The sequence below is a fragment of the Oryzias latipes genome, chromosome 14, assembly GCF_002234675.1.
Source record: "Oryzias latipes chromosome 14, ASM223467v1".
In the NCBI taxonomy this organism is placed as follows: domain Eukaryota; kingdom Metazoa; phylum Chordata; class Actinopteri; order Beloniformes; family Adrianichthyidae; genus Oryzias; species Oryzias latipes.
Window position 1 is genome coordinate 12,417,261 of NC_019872.2, and position 20,100 is coordinate 12,437,360.

Here is a 20,100-nt window from a genome sequence, read left to right on the forward strand (position 1 = left end):
TTAGATTTAAGGTCTATGAAAGCAATACCTGAATTTAATTATTTAGATTAGTGAGAGATTACTTTTAGACCAGGGGCATTGGGCAAAGGTAGGCGATTGCCTCGAGCTGAACATCTTTCTAAAATAATTTCCAAAACCATTATTTTTTAATTGTACCATAAAAAAGTTTCCAAACCACTGAAATGGCATAAGAATGGCCATGTGAACGTGTTTCATCCCCCCTTTCCTCTGCAGCAATGGACTATTCCGTCAACAGCATCAGCAAGTTTCAAACAGAGACTCTTCAAGAGATAAAAAAAAGGAAACAAGCTGAAAAAATGAAAAAAGACAAAACAGGAATCAACAGAAGAAAAAAAAAGTCAAGACAGAGAAAAAGGACAGAAAAGGAGAAGGGAAGGGTAGAAGATTGCAATTTTCAAAATTTATCTTAGTAAGTATTTTGTTTCTTTTTCCTTCTTTGGTAAAACCTGAGACATCAAAGAAAAGACAGAAGACCATTGTTTGTTCTTACCAGAAAGTGAGTGGGAAACAAAGTATGACATTTGAATAAATTCATTGTTTTATGTCCAAGAAAAATAATGTGGGCTATACAAAATACATTTCTTTCATATTTAACTGTGATTTCAGTTTTTAGATGCTTAGCAAAACATTTGGATTCTTGACATTGGTGTTGATGTACGTTTTACCTTATAGTTAAGATTTTTGTTTATCACTATTTTATTTTATTTATTTTTTATGAATACAACCGCTGCAGCGGGGGCCATGTTATTTTTTCGCCTGATGTTCCCAAAACTGTAAGACCGCCACTGGTTTGCTCCATCATCGCTTCCATTCAAACCTGGCCATCTTTCTTTATGCACCTTTTTCGAAGTGAAAGTCCGTTTCTCGCCTGCAGATGGCGCACTACGTCAACAAAACAGCGAACATTGACCCGACTCAGCATGAAGAAGAGTGCAGTGAACTTTCCTGTGTGGACGGCCTGTTCCGAACCGAACCTGTTACACGACTGCGCTGAAAGGGGAGAACAACGCAGGAAAAAGTCCGTGAAATGTGCGTGAAACCGGGTAATTCCTACACGTGCACGTGACTTGTGAACTTTTAAGCTGGGTTTATTTGTTTGTTTTTAACTGCCTTCTAAACTACTTCTGTCTGTTGTAGCTCGGTCCATGATCTTAGTTCTTCTTGTCTAAAATCATGAGACAGTTGTGTTTACCAGTTAGTACGCTTTCAACCAGTGCCAGGCGGGGTTAACGGAGTGGAAAATGACGTAGAAAGACAAGTTTGGCTTTAATGCTTTCGTTAATGAATTTCGCACGATTGAAGCTACAAAACGAAATTAAATTAAATTATTTAGAGGACGCATGATGATGTGGTGCTTTGAACGTCGTAACTCGGTGTGTTAGTTAGTTCTAAAAAACACACACACCCCATCGTTAAAAAGTTCATGGAACTACAAACTAAGTTAGCTAGTTTACTAACTTTAGCCCACTGGTTTGTTGGGGTTGGAAGTATGAGCATAACGCTAACGGCAGCCTGCCTGCGTTGAGTGGCAGACGTGGGAAACCTGAGCGGTGGAGTGGGTCTCTCTCTGCGCTCTTTGGAAGTGTGGGCCATGAACCCACGTCGTTGACACTCGTGAACTCTCGGTCACGTCTTAAGTGGGGGGTATTCTCATTCTGCAGCCTATTGGAGCTCTCAATTTAACTGTGCTAGCACACAAGACAATATGTCATCGTTTCTCTGACATAAACTGACAATAAGGGGACAAAAAACCGGAAAGTTTTAAACTTTTTTTTTAAAGGCAATGAATGTCACTCGAATAATGTCACCTCTTTCGTGTACTAAAAAAATCATTTTATTATGAGGTTTATAAAGATCTAGTGGCGTTTCTCAAGTATTGCTGTAAAAAAATACAATTCCCTCCATACGCTTCTAATAGGCATGTATTATATCATAAGCCAGGTCTTTCTCATTTTAATAACACATTTATAACATATTAAAATATGAATTGTGCTGAAGTCTCCGCCTTCTTCTTGAAAGAGGCGGGGCTTCGTTGCCATTATCTTGAAAGCACTTTGCTCAGGTTTCCTTTTGCTCATTTGTTTTTATTTCATAGGTTCGGTTCAGATTTTCTACATTTGACGGAGACTTAAGGAAATTGAAGAAAGAAGGTTTACAACCTCCCCCTCCCCAACTTCCTGCCCCTTCTTTGAACCCCCCCCTCCTCCAGCCATGACAGAGGTTACTGTCGTCAGAGAGGGCTGGCTCCACAAGAGGGGTAACCGATAAAATAAAGCATTATTGATTAGTTTGACAACATAATCAGACTACTAAAGTTAAACTTTGTGTCACAAGATCAATAAAGCATTCCTTTATTTTAGCTGCATACGCTTATATATGTGTCTTGCTGTAACTCCAGGTGAATATATTAAGACATGGAGGCCACGGTATTTCATCTTGAAAAGTGATGGTTCCTTTATTGGTTACAAAGAGAAGCCGGATCTTGGAGACTCGACTTCCCCCCCACTCAACAACTTTTCAGTGGCAGGTGAGACTCCATGTGGAGGCTTCAGTATTGACTGTATGTGACATCTGGACTGAGTGACCCCTCCCCCCTCACGTTCCAAACAGGAAGTACCCACAGGCTCCCAAGAAGCCAAAATCCCAAAGATCTCCATGGGAATAAACTGCTATTACTCAGGCGTTAGATTTGTCAAAACAATCATTCTTGTTCTGACACTTTTTTTTATATGTTCTTGCTAATCCTCAATTTTTTTTCATGATATTTTTAATTGTAAGTTATTTACGTTATAAACTGGCCTATCAGATGCCTTGATAAAAGGACCCCATGTTGAACGTTTGAAACGTCTGATTGGCAGATTCTCTCAAAGTGGTAGGAGTGTGGACTTCCAACAAATTCACTCCTGATTGGTAAGAGTGGTTGTCATAGAAATATTATAGAAATGTTGACGTCTGTATCACAAAAAGCTGGCAACTGAATTGACTTCATTTGGTTGGAGCCGGAAGTTAACCGTTTTCTGTGGGTGACGTCACACTCACCTTTGGTTCCAGGACTAAACTTGAGTTAGAATTCTGTTACCTTGAACATTTGTTTTACTTTTTTTTTTTATCAGAGTGTCAAATAATGAAGACTGAAAGACCCCGACCCAACACCTTTGTTATCCGTTGCTTACAATGGACCACCGTCATTGAACGTACCTTTCATGTGGAAAGTAACGTGGAGAGGTGTGTCTTACGCTTCGTGTAGTTTTTTCTGAAAATATAATTTCTGGAAGCCCAGCTGCTGCAGGGCTTTGGAATTTTGCCTTTTAGAAAATCTGGCACTGTTACTTCTCAGGGAGGAGTGGATGCAGGCCATTCAGTCCGTGGCAAACGGTTTGAAGATGCGGGAACAGGAGGAGGAGCCTATGGATATGTTCAGCTCCCCCTGTGAAAGCAGCCTGGAGGAGATGGAAGTGGTGATGTCCAAGAGCCGCAACAAAGTGGTAATCAATCACGGGTCGATAACAGGTTTAGTTGTTCTCGTTAGTTTAACAAACCTGCAAATCGCAGCATAAAACGGTGAGCTTAGTGATTAATTGGTCACTTCATAGTATTTGAGGATGGGAACTGCTTATGTTTGGAAGCATTCTTAAAAATGTTCGCCGTTCTTCTTTTTGCAGCGTAAAATCAGTAGAAGTGCTTGTCCGTCATCAGTTAGATGTCTGGAATATCTTTTCAGAGAGTTTCACTGTTGACATCAAGCTCAGATGCACCTTAGTGACCTTCTGTCAGAGCAAAGCTGCTCCATTCTTTCTTCAGAATTTTTCAGTTTTTAGGGGCCTTTATCACGCAAAATCAATGTATTGAGCTTTAAGTGTATTATAATGTTCATTCCTCACAGAAAACAACCCAAAGGCAGTATTTTGATCCCTTCACGCATTTCTCAGCATTCCTCTAAAAACCTTCACTATGAGCACCAGCCCCTCCCAACACAATGGCGAGGCCGACTCTAGGTTGACCTCATGAAATGGGCGGTGCCTCAGAGATTGGGTCTTACTTCAGGGTTGGAAAATAGTTTGCGAAAATAACTAATATTTAATAAAAAATGTGTTCTTCTGTGTGCCAAAGGTAATCTATTATCACATGGGCATTTAATTGTCTGACACATGTAAAAGTGAATCACAAAGCCATTTTTACTGAAAGGATTCAACATTGACACATTTATGGACCCATTTGGAATTTTGGTGATCAATCTTTTGCTGAAATACAATTTCCCCCTGGGAAAAATAATGTTTTCTGATTTATATTGTATAATGGGAAAACAAAAATACATTAAAAAGCATAGACTTCAATAATTTGGCTAAATAAAAAAAAATTAGTTTGGGTTGCCAAATGGTTGTCAAATATCCCCCTTTTTGTCATTTTTGTTTTCGTAAAGTATTTTAGATGATCATAAGAAAATATGAATCCTTAATGAATCAAAGTTTTGTGGGGAAAAAGACTGATATTCTATTACTACGATGTAATTAAATGAAAGTCCAACAACAAACAATTATTGCTACTGGAACTAAATCGTTCATGTTCTGAATCAAATCATGTATTAGTATTTCTTGACCATATTTATTTTAAACCAAAATTAAGCCATTTTTGTTTGTGAAATTATGACACAAGTTCTTATTGTTTTGCTCATTGTTGCATTTGCCCAAAATTCAAAACAGACTGATGGTTTTCAGATATTTTTGATGATAGTGCTCGTATATCGCAGAGGTTATGTTCTAAAAATAAACTGTTATGTTTATGTGAAGTAGGATTACAGATGTTTTAATGCTGTGAAACCCCTCATTACACACTTTTGTCAGACAGACATTAACATTTTCACACTTTTCTCTCTTGTTTAAATTCTAGGAGTTCAAAAGTTAATAGTAAAAAAAGACCAGTATTGTATCTTGCGATCTAAAACTTATGTAAATTTGGCAACCTGAAGGTACAAAGAGAGCACAGAGGAGATTGATTGAAAAGGAAAAAATCACACAAAACTGCCTTATAATTTTGATTTGGAGACTTTATTTTGAGCCTGTCTTTGGTTTGTTTACTTCTGAAGCTGTTGATGTTGCTCTTTAAATTCCTCTAAATCTACTTGTATATTTTTCAGACAATGAATGATTTTGAGTACCTGAAGCTTCTTGGTAAAGGCACGTTTGGAAAGGTGATTCTGGTCAAAGAGAAGTCCACTGGGGTCCATTATGCCATGAAAATATTACGTAAAATGGTTATAATAGCTAAGGTAAGCAGTTCTTCTTATTACTCATCCATTGATTAACAAATGGAAAACAGAAGCAGGACAATAATGCAGTTAAGTATATGAATAAATATGGCTGCGTTAGAAAAGGGATTCTTTGAGGTCAGTTAAAGTTTTAACCTGCTTTTCTAAATATGTGGTAGTTCATATGTGGCAATTTAATTTGACAGCTTTTTAAAATACAAAGCCATAAAAAACACAGTATGCTGCAGCTTTAAGTAGACTGTGCAGTTGTGTCTACTTTAAGCCGCTTTTGTTTCTCATGTTTGTGTTGTTCTGATACTGGAGCCACATGTTGATGCAAATGCAGCTATCAGGAGCGGTTTCATACTTTGTATTGCAAAGTAAACCTCTTGTACAGACGGGGATTTGACAAGGCAAATGTTGAGAGTTTTGTTTGTTGACAGGATGAGGTGGCCCACACGGTTACAGAGAGCAGGGTGCTACAGAACACCAGACACCCGTTTCTCACGGTAAGACTTGCAGAAATAACTCACTTGAGATTTTGCCCTCAATTTGAACTTGGGTTAAATGTGGGTCTTATTTATGATTGAAGTTATTTGAAGGTGCTTTACTTAAAATTGATAAGAAAAACAGGGCAGAAAAAAATAAAATAAAACACTTTTTAGATGTTTTTCTTTTCTCTAATACAGACAAAGGATCAGATCTGCAATCCAATGCTTACTTTTGTATCCAAATTGTTTGTATGAGAAGTTGGTCTTGTAATAAGTATCTGCTTTTTTATTTTTATCATATTTGTTGTCGCTGATTTTTTAGACTTTTTATTTTAATTTATGCTTAGAAAAAAAAGATTTTTAAATCAAATCCTGTGAGCATTTAAAGTGGCCTAACTTGGTACAGAAAGTGGATTTTTAGAAGAGGTAAAGAAGATAATAAGGAGAAGCATTGTTAAAGAACCAATATAATACACAGAAGACAAAGCTGGACCGTTTCTCTAAAAATGAGAGTTTAGAGTGAGATGCATAAGAAACCCTCTGGCTATCTGAGATTTTCTGTCATAATTGGATAAAAATGGATTTATTTACATCAAGGCTTGCCACAGTAATGTGTTAATCTTGTGTTAACGCATTGCTGAATTGGTGTCGTTACTTTTTTTAACTTTTGCGTATATTTCTTTTAATCTTAAAACTGTAAATGTCTTGTACTCGCTGCCTTGAACACTGAGGCAGAGTGTTGTGGTGATGTGTTGTTTGCAAAACTAAACCAACAGCACCATTTGGCCAATGGCATGCAAGGACAGACTAAGACTGAAGGGAGCTGACACTCTCAAGGCCTCATGTGTACTAGTACACATGAGTTATACTGTGCCTCATATTTTAAGATAAAATATAAATACAATAAAGTGAAAATGAATTGGGAGTTGCTTTGGAGCCACTGGATCAGTCTCTTTCAAGAGCTAAGTCAAAAACTAAAAAGAGCCAGACTTGTTTTTTTTTGGGGTAAGCAAATAATATATATTTTCTTTTTAGTTAAGCAAACAATTTTTCAATTCAATGTGTTTGAATAGATAATTAAATTTTGCAGTCAGCAATGCAATTCATTGCAATCGCAGAAAGTTATGTAATTATTTCCAATTAAAATCTTAATTGTTAATGTTCATTGTCAATTGTATTTATGTAAAATGAATCTTTCTGTTTCCCGTTGATGCATTACATCAATAACACCAATGTTTGTTTAACACAGTTTTGTGTATTTGTCTTTTTAGTCTTTAAGTGTAGTGTCTTTCTCTGAATACTGAGGCAGATTGTTGGACACCTAAAGGCGAACCACTGTAGGTACCATAACCATTCGGCCTGCACCAACCGTTCCGGGTCTTCGACTAGTGCTGACGTCACATTATGTGATTGGCTGTCCGTTGGTCCGATGACGTATCAGATAGTGATTGGTCATGATACTACCATAGAAGAAGATATTATGCGGTCCGTTGTAAACAAACAGAGCTCCGACACAGAGTGAGATTATCTTCTAAACGTGCTTTTATTATGATTATTATTAAGTGCATTGCAGCCGAACGGACTGCGGACTCTAACAAAGCACCTTCCCTGCCTGCGAACACGAAGCTACGAGACTCCAGCTGCTCTGCTCAGAGACACGGTTCTCTAGTGTGGAGCAGCAGGTTCATTCGAACAGCCACAGATCTTTTAACAAAGTGGGTTGTGTCAAAATCTCTCTAGAAACACTACAAAGAATAATGTCAGACACAACTTATGAGGGAAAAGAAATTTAGGTTACAAAAGGAAACGTGAAATGAAAATACGTAGAGCCCGGGCAGATCTCCACGCTACGTAGTTTGTCAAAGTGGGGCTACCGATAAGTTACATCGCTAGAGGAGACACGTCCGCTTGGGATGCCTGGCCAACAGTGGCGGAGCGTGACGCCATCTTGGTGAGGTCGTCATCGCCAACAGGACAATGCTTTCTATAGCCTTTGGTGGCATCTAAGTAGCTTTTATATAATTTATATATATTCATATTTCTTTATATTTCTACATATATATAAATATATAATATATATGTATATAATTTATATATATACATCATTTGTTGTTGTTAAATAAGAGAAACAGTCAGCCTTAAAAGCTCAAACCTTAATGAAAAATGCATAGTTACAGGACTTCTTAAAAATAAAAAAAATAATTACAAAGAATGTAAAAAAAAATTTAAACATGTAGAAGGTTTAGACCCTTTTTGACATGTAATTTAAATTATTTAGAAAATCCCAACAATAAGTCAATAGTTAGTCAATAAAAATAATAATAAACAACAAAGATATATAAATAATAAGTGAATAATAATAGTAATAATAATGAATAAATAATAACAATTAGAAATCAATAGTAAGTCAATAATAATAATAAATCATTAATTAGTCAACAATAAGTCCAAGAGTCAACAACAGATTTACCCTTAAAAAAACAAAAAAAAACAATAGATTTATCCTATAAATTTAATTCATGTGAGTGATCAATTTGTGGAGCATGGATGGTATGGTGTCGGGTTTCAAGCAAACAGTCTGACCAGTCTTATCAAAATGTGTTTCCACAAAATGTTCTGAACATAGCCAGACTGTATTACTAGTTAGTAACAACAGTGATCCATCTGGGTTAGCTCTTTTTATTGCTAAGGCCCACTTTTTCCTTAAGTCTGAATCCATTGGAAACCTGCAAGAAAAGTTCAGTCACTGAGTCAGAAATGTATAAATCTATATTACTATAATAGCCTAGTCCTAGTATACTATATATAGGTTTAATACAATAAAGTTTACAATTATGTCGACAGCAAATTGTACGTAGATCATGCAGCATGTTGGTAAAAGCCCTGCAGCATCATGCATGTCAACATGTGTACTATTAAAAAACATCTGTACTATTACTGAAGCCACTGCAGCATTAAAAGAAAAGAATTATAGTACTTACCTGTCAAATGTTATGCCTTCATCCTTCGTGGACTCATTTCTCCGATTTTGGCAGTTGAAACCCGCACAATTACTTGGCATTTTGCAAAAAAATGTGTTCACGTGCATGCACTGCAGCAGTGACTTGACCTCACCAAGATGGCGGTGCTCTCCTCTCATGAGGAACCACGTGATGTCTCCTCTAGCAATATAATTAATTGGGGGCTACCGTAGTGTGACTTTATCCTCAGTCAAAAGGACCCCAAATGGTTATTGCAGGCCGACTGGTTATGGTACCTACACCAGATCTTCATTCTGTGACAGCTGAGGCTTTATCATTCATGTTTACCAGGAATGTTTGCAGCTTGTGAAACAAAAAAAAGCAATCTAGAGTCAGTTTAAATCCTAATGATTCCAAAAAGGGAGTGATGACTTTTATCTAAAGAAAGCAAATGTTTTAGTGAAATACTTACAAATATTCTATTCATCAAGTTATGGGGTCAATAAAGCACCAGTATTGTGCTTCTGGAAGCCCTCTGACCTCTGCCTCTTGACTCCTCTAAGTATTCTGGGTAATGTAGCCAAACCAGATTAATGAGATATTTTTTTGTAAAATTATGAATTATTTACCAGGCTAATGTTATTATAACTTTGTTTATATAGCAGAACATGCTGGGAGAGCCATGGCTCTCATAAAGAAAAGAGCCTTTCTTCACACAGCTGTTGTTTAATAGGGATTTAGAATCAAACATGTAGATTTCAGTCTGGAAGAAAAGGTTCCACTTTTATTTCTAATAAACAAAAGAAGACTTTTATTCATAAATGCATCAAGCATATATTTAATCATTGAAGCTTAAAAGTTCCAAGAAAATAGTTGGCCACTATAACACAGAAAACAAAATATATGCTCCCCAACTCAATTGGTATCCAGCATCCATTTATTTGTCTTTAGTTCATTTCCTTCACTCTTTTCCACGTGGACATGGGGGATTCTGTATTTTGTGCTTATCATAAAGACGTGGTGCTCCTTATTTGTTGACCTGGTTTTAGCAACAAGGAAGTCACTGTGACCATAAAGGCTGGACTTATCAAAACTCCTCCTCTTACGACCAGTATTTAGAAACTTTACTTTAGCTTGATGTGCAATTTCGGTAAACTCAGTATTTGTAGTTTCTTAAAGAAAAAAAGTTGCATTTTTGTGATTTTTAATTGTATCTCAGATCACAACAGAAAAGGTTTAAGATGTTTCACCACTTATTCAATTCTGAGAAATTCAAATGCGAGAAAGTCTCTAAGATTCTTGGAGAAATGTATTTCACTTGAAAAAATCTCAGTCCAAATGAACTTTGAAAGCACATTTTCTGCCTTGGATCCATCCCGGATGAATGACAATCTTCAGATATCTATCAATGTTCCTTCCTGACAAATTAAACAACTACTAATGTTGGAGGCATTTTTAGGCTTTTTTTCAAGTTTGATCCCAAGCCCTCTCATTTGCAAAAGTTTGATAGTTTATCTTTCCTGTGTCCTCCTCATTTCAGACACTGAAATATGCCTTCCAAACCAACGACCGTCTCTGTTTTGTAATGGAATATGCCAATGGAGGCGAGGTAACCCCCTGGTGCTTGATGATCTGCATCCGTCAGTGCTAACCGAACATCTCTGACATCATCACCTCTGTCCGTTCAGCTGTTCTTCCATCTATCGAGGGATCGCGTGTTCACAGAGGACCGCGCACGCTTCTATGGTGCAGAAATCGTGTCAGCACTCGAGTACCTGCATTCAAGAGATGTTGTCTATCGTGATCTTAAGGTGAAACAAACTACTCCAAAACCACCTGACCTACATTATGCCATCATGTAACAGTTTGTACAGTTTGATTTACAGATGCAATATGATAAGACATGCTCACAGGACACCCCCCCCCCCCCCCCCCCACACACACACACACAACACCTTCTGACAACTCTATCAAACCCACAAGTACAGAACTCGGCAGGTGATCTCATGTTAAAAGGTTTTTTGTAACAGCTCCACACAGTTTAGGTTACTGATGGATTGTGGGAAAATGAAACATAATTTGGATGATGGGGAACTCCCCCCTGCGTTAAGGACAACAAACACAAGAAAGGAAGAAACTTTCAGACATGGATGAATTCTGTGACTCACAGAAATCAACCACAAACATATCACACCAATACAACACATTGGCATATATGACACCAAAAGCCATATGTACAAATACATTTCAAAACAACGCAAAGTTTTAAAGATGCAAAAAGAGAAATAATATCTTTTGTGTGCTTTAGTAGGAATGGAGATCCTATAAGATAGAAATTCAGGATAAATCAATCTGATTTTCATGCCATTATTATCTCTTTAAAGTCCCACTTCAATCATCTTTGAACCACAGTAAAAGCGTTCCCAGTGGTCTTTTAATTATGTTGCGCTGTTTTTAGCCCCCCAAAAAAAGTTGTTTTCTAGGACATAGTTTCTGCAGAGCGGCAATAGTTCATTTGAAATTTGTGGGTGGGACCGTTGGCACAGGGTAACCCCGCTCCCCTTTCCCTCCCCATCACTGAGAGGTCTGTATTTACACGTCCTCCCACTACCTTACAGCCCCTCACAACCTCAAACTATTATCACTGGTGCAACACAGCAATATTGGAGCTATCCCGAAATACAGTTTGGAGCCAGACACCAGCTTGGATGAGGACAACAAAGACATGCATGGATCTATTTGTCTGCCCCTGGTTCACAGCAATTTGAATGAAGAAATATGCAGAAATGCAATTTTAAGCTTTATTTCCTTGATATATGTCCGTCATCATCAGGAAAAGGCCTTAAGATAACCATTTCCATCAGAGTGGGTCTTTCAGCACTTTCCAGAGTTGTTATGCAAACTGACATGGATTTGTTTCTCTTGTGTCCCAGCTTGAAAATCTGATGCTGGACAAAGACGGACACATAAAAATAACCGACTTTGGTCTCTGTAAAGAAGGGATCACTCCTGATGCCACCATGAAAACCTTCTGTGGGACTCCTGAGTATCTCGCACCTGAGGTGAGGACCTGATTTCTGGCATGTTTCAGGAACACTCAGATTACATGTCTAGCAAAACATGTTTTATAAGCAGATGTTATTTGGGAGCTAGCATCTTCTCGATGCCCAGAAAGCCATTAAAGGAGGGAGGGGGTGGAAACTGGCAGAAGAACCGGGGCTATAAATGATTCTGCAGCTTCAGTTAGCACTATTTCACTCCAGCTCCTGTTACACATCACTATGAAGTTATTTATGTTGATATTCGGTCTAAAGGAAGCTTACTCTGTAAAATAAATTCATTTTACCATTTATTCTTTAGTAAAATTATACTACGTTGGAAATATAATTCTGTGAGTTAGCATGTAATCTTTAACCCCCCAAAATGACTTGTTTTGAGAAAGTATAGCTTATATTTAGTTTTTAAAAAATTCTTGCAGTAAAACTAGCCAAAAAACTGGCAGCAGAACAAGTGAAAATGTGTTCTTTTTCCTATATAGAACATAATCTTTTTACCAAAGCCGCTCAGTTTTTTTTACCATGAAGGGCTGGCTGTCCTCCTTAGGGACACAGTGAAGGTCAATACTTGGATTTAAACCCCCAAACCTACCAAATAGCAGGTAATTGCTCCATGAACTAAGGAGCAGCTTAGTGACTGAACAAGTTTCAAAATGTTTCCATGCACAAAAGTCTTCATTTTTGCATTTCTGTCCATAAAAACCAAACTTGTATCCAGTGCTTTCTTATAGAAGTATTATCATGCTAAACTACGTTTTGCTTTCAACCATTTTGATTTGTTCTAAAGGGGTTTCTTGGAGGATCACAAAAAATGTATGAAAAAAAAGGGCTTACTTTCGGCCAGATTCTCCTAGCAGTCAACTGTCAAGCCAGCAGAAGCTCCATCAGCTGCAGGCAGCAGCTTTAAAATCACTTTTTAGGTCAAAATGGAAATACAGCTGAGAGACAGAAATGTAGGAACATTGGCCTTGATCATTATTCATCTTATTGTAGTTCTTGGAGTAAAATCGTATTTAATTACATACATTTCATTTAGTGGAATAAAAAGATGTTTTTCTATTAAAGCATTTTGAAGGATCTTCACAAAAGTTCTACAGAAAAATGCAGCACGATTCAGTAGCCTTCTTTTAATGGGTTTAGAACATATCGTGTTGTTGCAGTTCTGATCAGTTTTCACCCCAAAAACAATGGATTAGCGCCTTAACAGTTTGCCGTTACAGAAATATTTACGATGTTTGGTTTCTGGTACTGAGGAGAACAGAGGCTGTCCCTGCAGGAATATTTTGCTTCCATCAACAGACTTCCTGTCTCGTAAAGAGGAAGCCTGCTGTCTCTCCTCTCAGATTATCGCTCTGAGGTCAGGCTGCCCTGACCACAAAAAAACAGTCATTTTTTTTTTTTTTTTTTTTATTTCACCTTTATTTAACCAGGATAAAAAACTCATTGAGATTAAAAATCTCTTTTTCAAGAGCGTCCTGGCCAAGAGGCAGCAGCACAACAATAACACACAACACTTATATACACTCACACTCAATCATAAAAGACAGTTTTAAATAAAGCATTTACAATTTGAAAGCTTTGTCTCACGTTCATTTAAAAGTTTTTTAAAAGAGCCCAGGGAGATCAATTCTTTCAATTTAAAATCTTTCTGGAGTTCATTCCAAAACTGTGCCGCAGCAAATCTAAAAGCCTTTTTTCCCATCTCTGTGCGCACTCTGGGCACAGAGAGCAGGACCGTGTCCTGAGAGCGCAGGCTGTAGCTGCTGCTGCTCTTCAGTTCTATGAGCTGCTGGAGATAAGACGGTACCAACCCATTTTATTCATATTAAAGAATCTGGAAAAAGGTAATTACCCGCTTGAGGCAGAAGGCCGGAGCTGTGCTCCACTTAGTTTCATAATATGTTCTTTTTCTGTTTTTTGCTAAAGGTTAGCTGAAGCTACATCACCTTTAAAGTTCGTCATATTGCTTACAGACATAAAATACAAGATCTCCCTCTGTTTCAAAATCCAATTCAGTTTTAGTTTTTACTGTTTGTTTAGTTGAGCTTAAGGGATTTGAGATAAATATTTTATTGTGTGTTGTTAAAGAAAAATTGTAGCAATTATCTCTAAAATTAGAATTAATGAGGCTTGATGTCTTGTATGTTACGTTGAGGCGTTTTGAGAAAATGTGTGAATAACATAATTGATAAATGTATTTACTGGTACATACATACTGATATCACAGAGAAATATGACTAAAAGCTCAAACAAATAATGCTTCTGATTACATTGTTGGTTTATCTATAGAGGCACAAAATCTTTAAGTTTCTTTCTCAGAGTTTTAATAGTTGGATATAATGTTTTAAAAACTTGAGCCCATTGATGAGGAGCAAACATGTCACTTCCTGTCTCTTCTCTGCATACATTTTGGCCCAGACTGCAATAAATCATTATTTCTTCTTAAAGAATCTGCAGTGCCCCTGGAAAACGGAAAAGTCTAGCACTGCATGTCTGGATTGTAGATGTAAAGAAGGACAAAATTGTGCATCTGTGCAACAGGAATGATGGGAAGAAATTCTGAACGGTGACCAAGGTGAAGTACACACCCAGATATGAAAGTCTAAAACTTCTGTGCTTCACAGGTCCTGGAAGATAATGACTACGGCCGCGCTGTGGACTGGTGGGGTCTTGGTGTTGTCATGTATGAAATGATGTGTGGCCGCCTGCCGTTTTACAACCAGGACCATGAGCGTCTGTTTGAGCTCATTCTCATGGAGGAGATCCGCTTCCCCAGAAATCTTTCTCCCGAAGCCAAGTCCCTGTTAGCTGGTCTGCTCAAGAAAGACCCCAAACAGAGGTACTGAACTGCTGCCGCTCAATGATTAGCCGTTTAGGACAATACGTGGTTTGATTCTTATGACATCTTATTTGGACTGACAGATTAGGTGGAGGTCCCAACGATGCCAAAGAAGTAATGAACCATCGATTTTTTATTAACATCAACTGGCAAGATGTGGTCCAAAAGAAGGTAAGACCCTCTGTGAGGAAGAGAGGAAATGAAACTTGGGTTTGTCTGTCTTGAGACATCCAGACGAGCGTGTTTTTTTTGTCACCTGCTCCCTGAGATTTATGCTCAAATTGGAGCTTGTTTGCCTGTTTGCTTCATTACAAAGAAAAACCCCTCCAGTCTGACCAGTCTGTCTGCTTTTCTTTGATTGAACGGTTTATTTACAGCAATTTCAAAAAGACAAAAATGAAATGCACTGTTATCAAATCTATTTAAGATATTAACTCATAAATTCATTAAAATATAAATGAAAAAATATGATGCTTTCTTTTTTGAAATTGCAATTAGTCCTAATCATAAATTGATAAAATTGCACTGTACACACAGTACACACGACACATCGAACCCTTTGAATATGATTGTCAAAAAGAGTTTCATAAGTGGGAAGAAGCAAACTTATATAATCCCACTCCTGCTGTGTTTTCTAGTGAACTGTGGGGCTTCTCACCCAGGGGTGCCAGGGCCTTCTCACAGCACACCGTTTGTTCTGTACTAGAAAATCATTGACTTGATGGTTGTGATCCTCCTCGTTCTGTACTTGGGCTCAGAACACTTGGAGGTCAGCTTTGCCACCGTTCCCTAGACTCAAAATGTGCGTCTGTGCTGTGAGTGGGAAGCTGTGCCCAGCTGTGAACGGTAAAGAGTACTTAGTATTTTTCCCTCTCACATGATTCAATACGCATCTGGACATAGGATCCAAGAATTGATTTATAAAAAGATTCAACTAACGTGGCGATACGAGAGTCCGATTTCTTTTTTTTGCCTTCATGTACAATGTGATTTCCTAAATAGATGGGACCTACATATTGAGTATACAATTTAAAACTATTTTTAAAAAATGCCTTTTAACATAGAAACTATTTTTACTTTCTGGGACTTTTTATTTTAAGCCAAAAAAAAACCAAAATATCTTTGACAACAGATTGACACAAAAACCTGACATTTTTGGATCTTTTAGACTTTTTTGTTCTTTGTTTTTTAAAAAAGTCAGGTATTGCTCAAAGTGCTGTGAAAAACGGTTATCATACGTTTAGTGCACACAACACGCTGAGGTTCACCTTCAGCCAATTGTAATTGACCCGACTTAGTAGAAGGAATCTTGGGATTGGCCGTCTTTCTGCTTACATCACATGTACCAGTACATCACATTTGGGTTCTTTTTCCCCTTTCCTTCCCCTTTCTTTGCAATAGCTGCCCTCTAGGGGGCAGCTATTGCAACTATAGGAAATGATCCCACATTGTCTCCCTTAACCCTTGTGCTATCCTGTGGGGTCCAGATGACCCAACTCCCAGCTCTAACGTGCCTCCAAGGCACGTTAGAGCTGGGAGTTGGGTCATCAGGACCCCACAGGATAGCACAAGGGTTAAAAGTGCAGTATGAAACACGATGGTGAGAGTTTTTTCAGTGTTGCCCTCCCAATTGAACCAAGTCCAATAGTCTGAAGAGGTTTTGAATCTACTGAATACCAGTGAGATGATGGAAAAGGCTGCAAGGTCACCATAAATGGAGGAGCGGCTAATTCCTTCCCTCTTCCTCCTGTTCCAGTTGACCCCACCCTTCAAACCACAGGTCACATCAGAGACAGACACCAGATACTTTGATGAGGAGTTCACCGCTCAGACCATCACTGTCACCCCTCCAGACAAATGTGAGTATTCGTGGACCATCGGTCATTCTCTGCGATTGGGACGTTTTAAACGCCTCTCCTCTTTTGGTCTTTCAGATCACGCTCTAGATTGCAACGATCCCATCCAGGAAGCCCATTTCCCCCAGTTCTCCTATTCCGCCAGCATACGAGAGTGAACCGCACCAGTTTCCGTCTCACACACAGACACACTCATCCCTCATGCAGACCATAGCCAAATTTTGCACAGCCATAAAATAATCGGTGTCTCTGTGATTGGAGGATTGGGGTTCAGGGACGATGTCTGTGCCTTTTATTCAGTTTTCCATAACGCATCCATGTGGACTCAGCTCCGGTCAGACAAAACGCTGTCTGTGACCCAATCAGGTGGTCCATAAGAACCTGCTGCTGGATATCAACGGTTTTATATGCTCTATCACGGGATCTGCATGTGGATTATGTGTAGAGCGGGTTGCCAGCTGTGAACCAAGATGGAGGAAGCCGCCTCTGACATTTTTCTTGTGTGTGTTTAAGAAATGTATCTTTTTCTTTTTTTTAGTAACTGGGCATCAGTTACTGAATGTTGAGTAACTGAACATTCAGCTGAATGTGGTGGTTTCAGAGCACATCAGGAAAAACAAAGTATTGATTTTTTTAAGGAATACTGGAATGTGACACTGCTCTCTCTCACAAGCTGCATGAATGAAAACAGCAATTCTATCTGTGCTCTCTGTCAGTGTTGTCCTGTAGTCTGTGGAAAGACGTTCATCCACAGCCCGTGCTGCTTTAAAGCAAGGACTTTCAAAAGATAGTTTACACTACTCTATGTTTTAATCCCAACTTTCGAGCGACACATTTTAGATGTTGCAGGTGAAAGCCCCAAATCCGAGGCACATCTGAAGATCCAAGGAGCTCCTCGCCTGGTGGGAAAGTCAGACCAAAACAACCCTTTAGAAGAGCTGGAAGGTTTAATGTAGACCTTTCTTTCTGGGTATCAGCAGCCAACTTCACATGTAGCTCCATCTTATCAAGCCAGCTCAACTTCCATCATCCTTACAATAAAAATAAGTTGTAGAACATCAACTTTTAAAACATATTTTTCAATGTTTCATTTCAACATCGCACCAGTTGGCAGCTTCATTTCTTTTTTAATTTACTGTTGATTTAGGTCAGAGTCCGCACTGCATGTGGTTGCTAATTTTATTCTTCGTTTAAACCGTTTTAAAATTTATTTTTGTTCTCGAAACACATGCTGGGAGAGGAAATGATTACATGAAAGACACCTATGGCACCAAGGCGCCCAACAACACGGCAAAGCATTCTGTGCGAGCTGCCCGTGGATCTGCACATGGCAGACAGTGCAGGCTTTTCTGCGTTGACGAGTTGAGTCTCGACAAGTGTCGAGTGATGGCGCCATTTTTCTCAGGATACTTTCATAACAAGGTCAAACTGCCCTCCCAGTGCCTGAGGATATCAGATATTTGCTTGGTACTTGGATGTGTGAGCATTTTTGGAAAGCGTTGGGAGCTGGACGCCGCCAGAGAGCCGTTCACCAACGCGCACACAAAGCGGCTCAGACCGCTGTGGCGTCTGATCATCAAGTGGAGATGAAGGTGGGACACGCCACCAGCTCGCTCTTCAACAGATTCTTTTGTTCTGCTGACGTTACTTTTTTAAACATTTGATCACATCTTGTCCTTTTTTGAGACCTAAAGATGTTCCGAATGAGTGAAAGCAATGGAGATGTTCCTATATACATGATTATTCAAGCTGTTAATTTTTATTTTGTCAAAGAATGTAATTCTAAAAAAAAAAACCAATGCAATAAATGTGTGTCTTTAAAATTGTATTACTTTGTTCTTGTTTTTTCCCACCATGCTCGGTTATTTACGATTTACAAAGTTTGTGAGAAAAGCTGCAACCATTTCACAAACTTCCAAGCCCCACTCCAATCAGCTATTGGTCCATTTTAAAAGCGTCCACAGTGGTTTTTTATTTTATTTATGTGAATGGTGTTTTTTTTTTTTTTTTTGCCAAAATCAAAAAACCCTCCTAGCTTACAGCCTCTTACATTCCCAACCTAAAATTACTGGTACAGTTTTGAGCCAAAAAGCACAATTCGTCAGAGTGCGTCTTTAAATACTGTTAAATCCAGGGGTTTAAGACAGATTAATAAATGAATTCATCCACAAGCTAAAAATCTGTTTTATTCAGGGTTTGCAGCAGTAAGTCCTCTGCCTCCATCTCCCCATTTTCATCCCTACATCCATTACCTCCTCTCTGCTCCTCTAGATTTCCTTTTTGATTAGGAAATATCCTTTTTATTTGATTTTTAATCTAACTCCTTTGGCTTTGTCTCACAAACATAGCTTTTTTGGTACTCGCAAGCTCCGCCTCCTGTCTTTTTTCCCCCCTCAGTGCCACCATCTCCAAACCATCACTGGTTTCACCAGTCCTCTCATGATCCTTTATTCTTATTTGACTCATTTAGTTCTGAAACTTCCCTTCCATCTGACACACCAAACAAGAAGTGTTGCAGCCCCACCTCCACCTTTACCTTCCTTGTCACAGCTGAGCCTGCCCCGCACCACTCCAAAAAGAATGTTCATTTTAACGGGAAGCTTTTATTTTGTCAGATTTTTCCTTCTGCCTGTGAGATCTTTTTATTTCTCCTCACATATGGTTACGTCAGCAGGTGACACACTTAAAGCCTTCTGCTTCGCGCACGCGGGAGCTCCTGCCGTGCATCCGCGTTCTCCCGGGAACATGTGCAGCGCCGCGCAGGCCCGCCTCCGCGAGCCTGCTCACATTTACCGAACACATGCGCGGCTCGCTACGTGGCCTTCAGGGGCTGCAGCAATTATCGGAAACCATGCCACTGACGGCAAGGACACGCGTAGATACCGGCGAGGCCTTTTGGTTTGACGGGAAATGAAACCTTTGAAACAGCTTGTGGTAAAAAAATGATCGCAGCTTGTTCGCTGCCTGCCCCAGATCTACGTTTGCTGTGGGGGTTTGACATTTCTGAGCTTTATATGCAGCCGCCAGTGGCTGCAGATGGCAGTGTATTTCGCTATGACTAAATAAAGACTAAATAAAAGTGCCTTTTGCAACCCAAAAACTAATGCAGGCCTAATAAAAAATGCAGTAGAGCAATCCCCAGTTAAACCAATAGCACAAATAAAATAAATTTCCTCACAGATACTCTGGACATGTCTGTTTAGTCTTTGTGTTTACTGCTGAGTTTTGACCAAACAAAGCAAAGTTCATTTGTGTTTTCTTTTATTTTTTGGTAAGACTTTTGTTTTAGGTGGTCAGTTTGTAGAACAGCACATGTTGCAAAGACACTTTTAGCAAAGGCTACTGCCCTTCATAGTGGTCTTAGAGAGTCTAAGACCACTCTCAAAGTAGGTTTGCCTAGACAAATTTGAGATATTGTTTAGCATCTGAAGAGGTTCCCAGAAATGAATGTAAGAAGCAGGAGAAGAATTTGAGCACTGACTGACTTGCAAGCCAAAAATGCAAGTTAGATGCAATAAATAAGAGGCTCATAAACAAAATGGTATTTTGGTGAAAATAAAAATTTGAAATCTACCAAGTTTTTTTTGACACATGACTTTCCTTCTGAGCAATACACACAAAAAACTGTAAAC

At 38.8% G+C, this 20,100-nt stretch overlaps 1 protein-coding gene across 3 annotated transcripts; it reads left to right on the forward strand.

The window, feature by feature from the left end:
- Positions 1-921: 921 nt before the first annotated feature.
- LOC101174851 (RAC-beta serine/threonine-protein kinase) lies at positions 922-18,291 on the forward strand. 3 transcript variants are annotated; one of them, XM_004076231.4, is made up of 14 exons: positions 922-1,050; positions 2,117-2,278; positions 2,420-2,548; positions 3,135-3,246; positions 3,359-3,506; positions 5,156-5,287; positions 5,710-5,775; positions 10,258-10,326; positions 10,406-10,528; positions 11,651-11,779; positions 14,398-14,612; positions 14,696-14,783; positions 16,369-16,471; positions 16,547-18,291. In XM_004076231.4, the coding sequence occupies exons 2-14, from the start codon at positions 2,233-2,235 to the stop codon at positions 16,624-16,626; spliced, it is 1,440 nt and encodes a 479-aa protein (XP_004076279.1). In that variant the 5' UTR covers positions 922-1,050; positions 2,117-2,232; the 3' UTR covers positions 16,627-18,291. The 3 variants fall into 3 exon arrangements, with proteins under 3 accessions (XP_004076279.1, XP_023818143.1, XP_011481673.1); XM_011483371.3 differs by having other exon boundaries at positions 939-1,064; XM_023962375.1 differs by lacking the exons at positions 10,258-10,326; positions 10,406-10,528.
- The last annotated feature ends 1,809 nt before the right edge of the window (positions 18,292-20,100 follow it).

Bases quoted from the DNA above. Each gene is read 5' to 3' on its own strand.
- LOC101174851 (XM_004076231.4), top strand. From the start codon at position 2,233: ATGACAGAGGTTACTGTCGTCAGAGAGGGCTGGCTCCACAAGAGGG. The intron at 5,288-5,709 runs GTAAGCAGTTCT...GTTTGTTGACAG, and splicing joins AAATGGTTATAATAGCTAAG to GATGAGGTGGCCCACACGGT. The intron at 11,780-14,397 runs GTGAGGACCTGA...TGTGCTTCACAG, and splicing joins CTGAGTATCTCGCACCTGAG to GTCCTGGAAGATAATGACTA.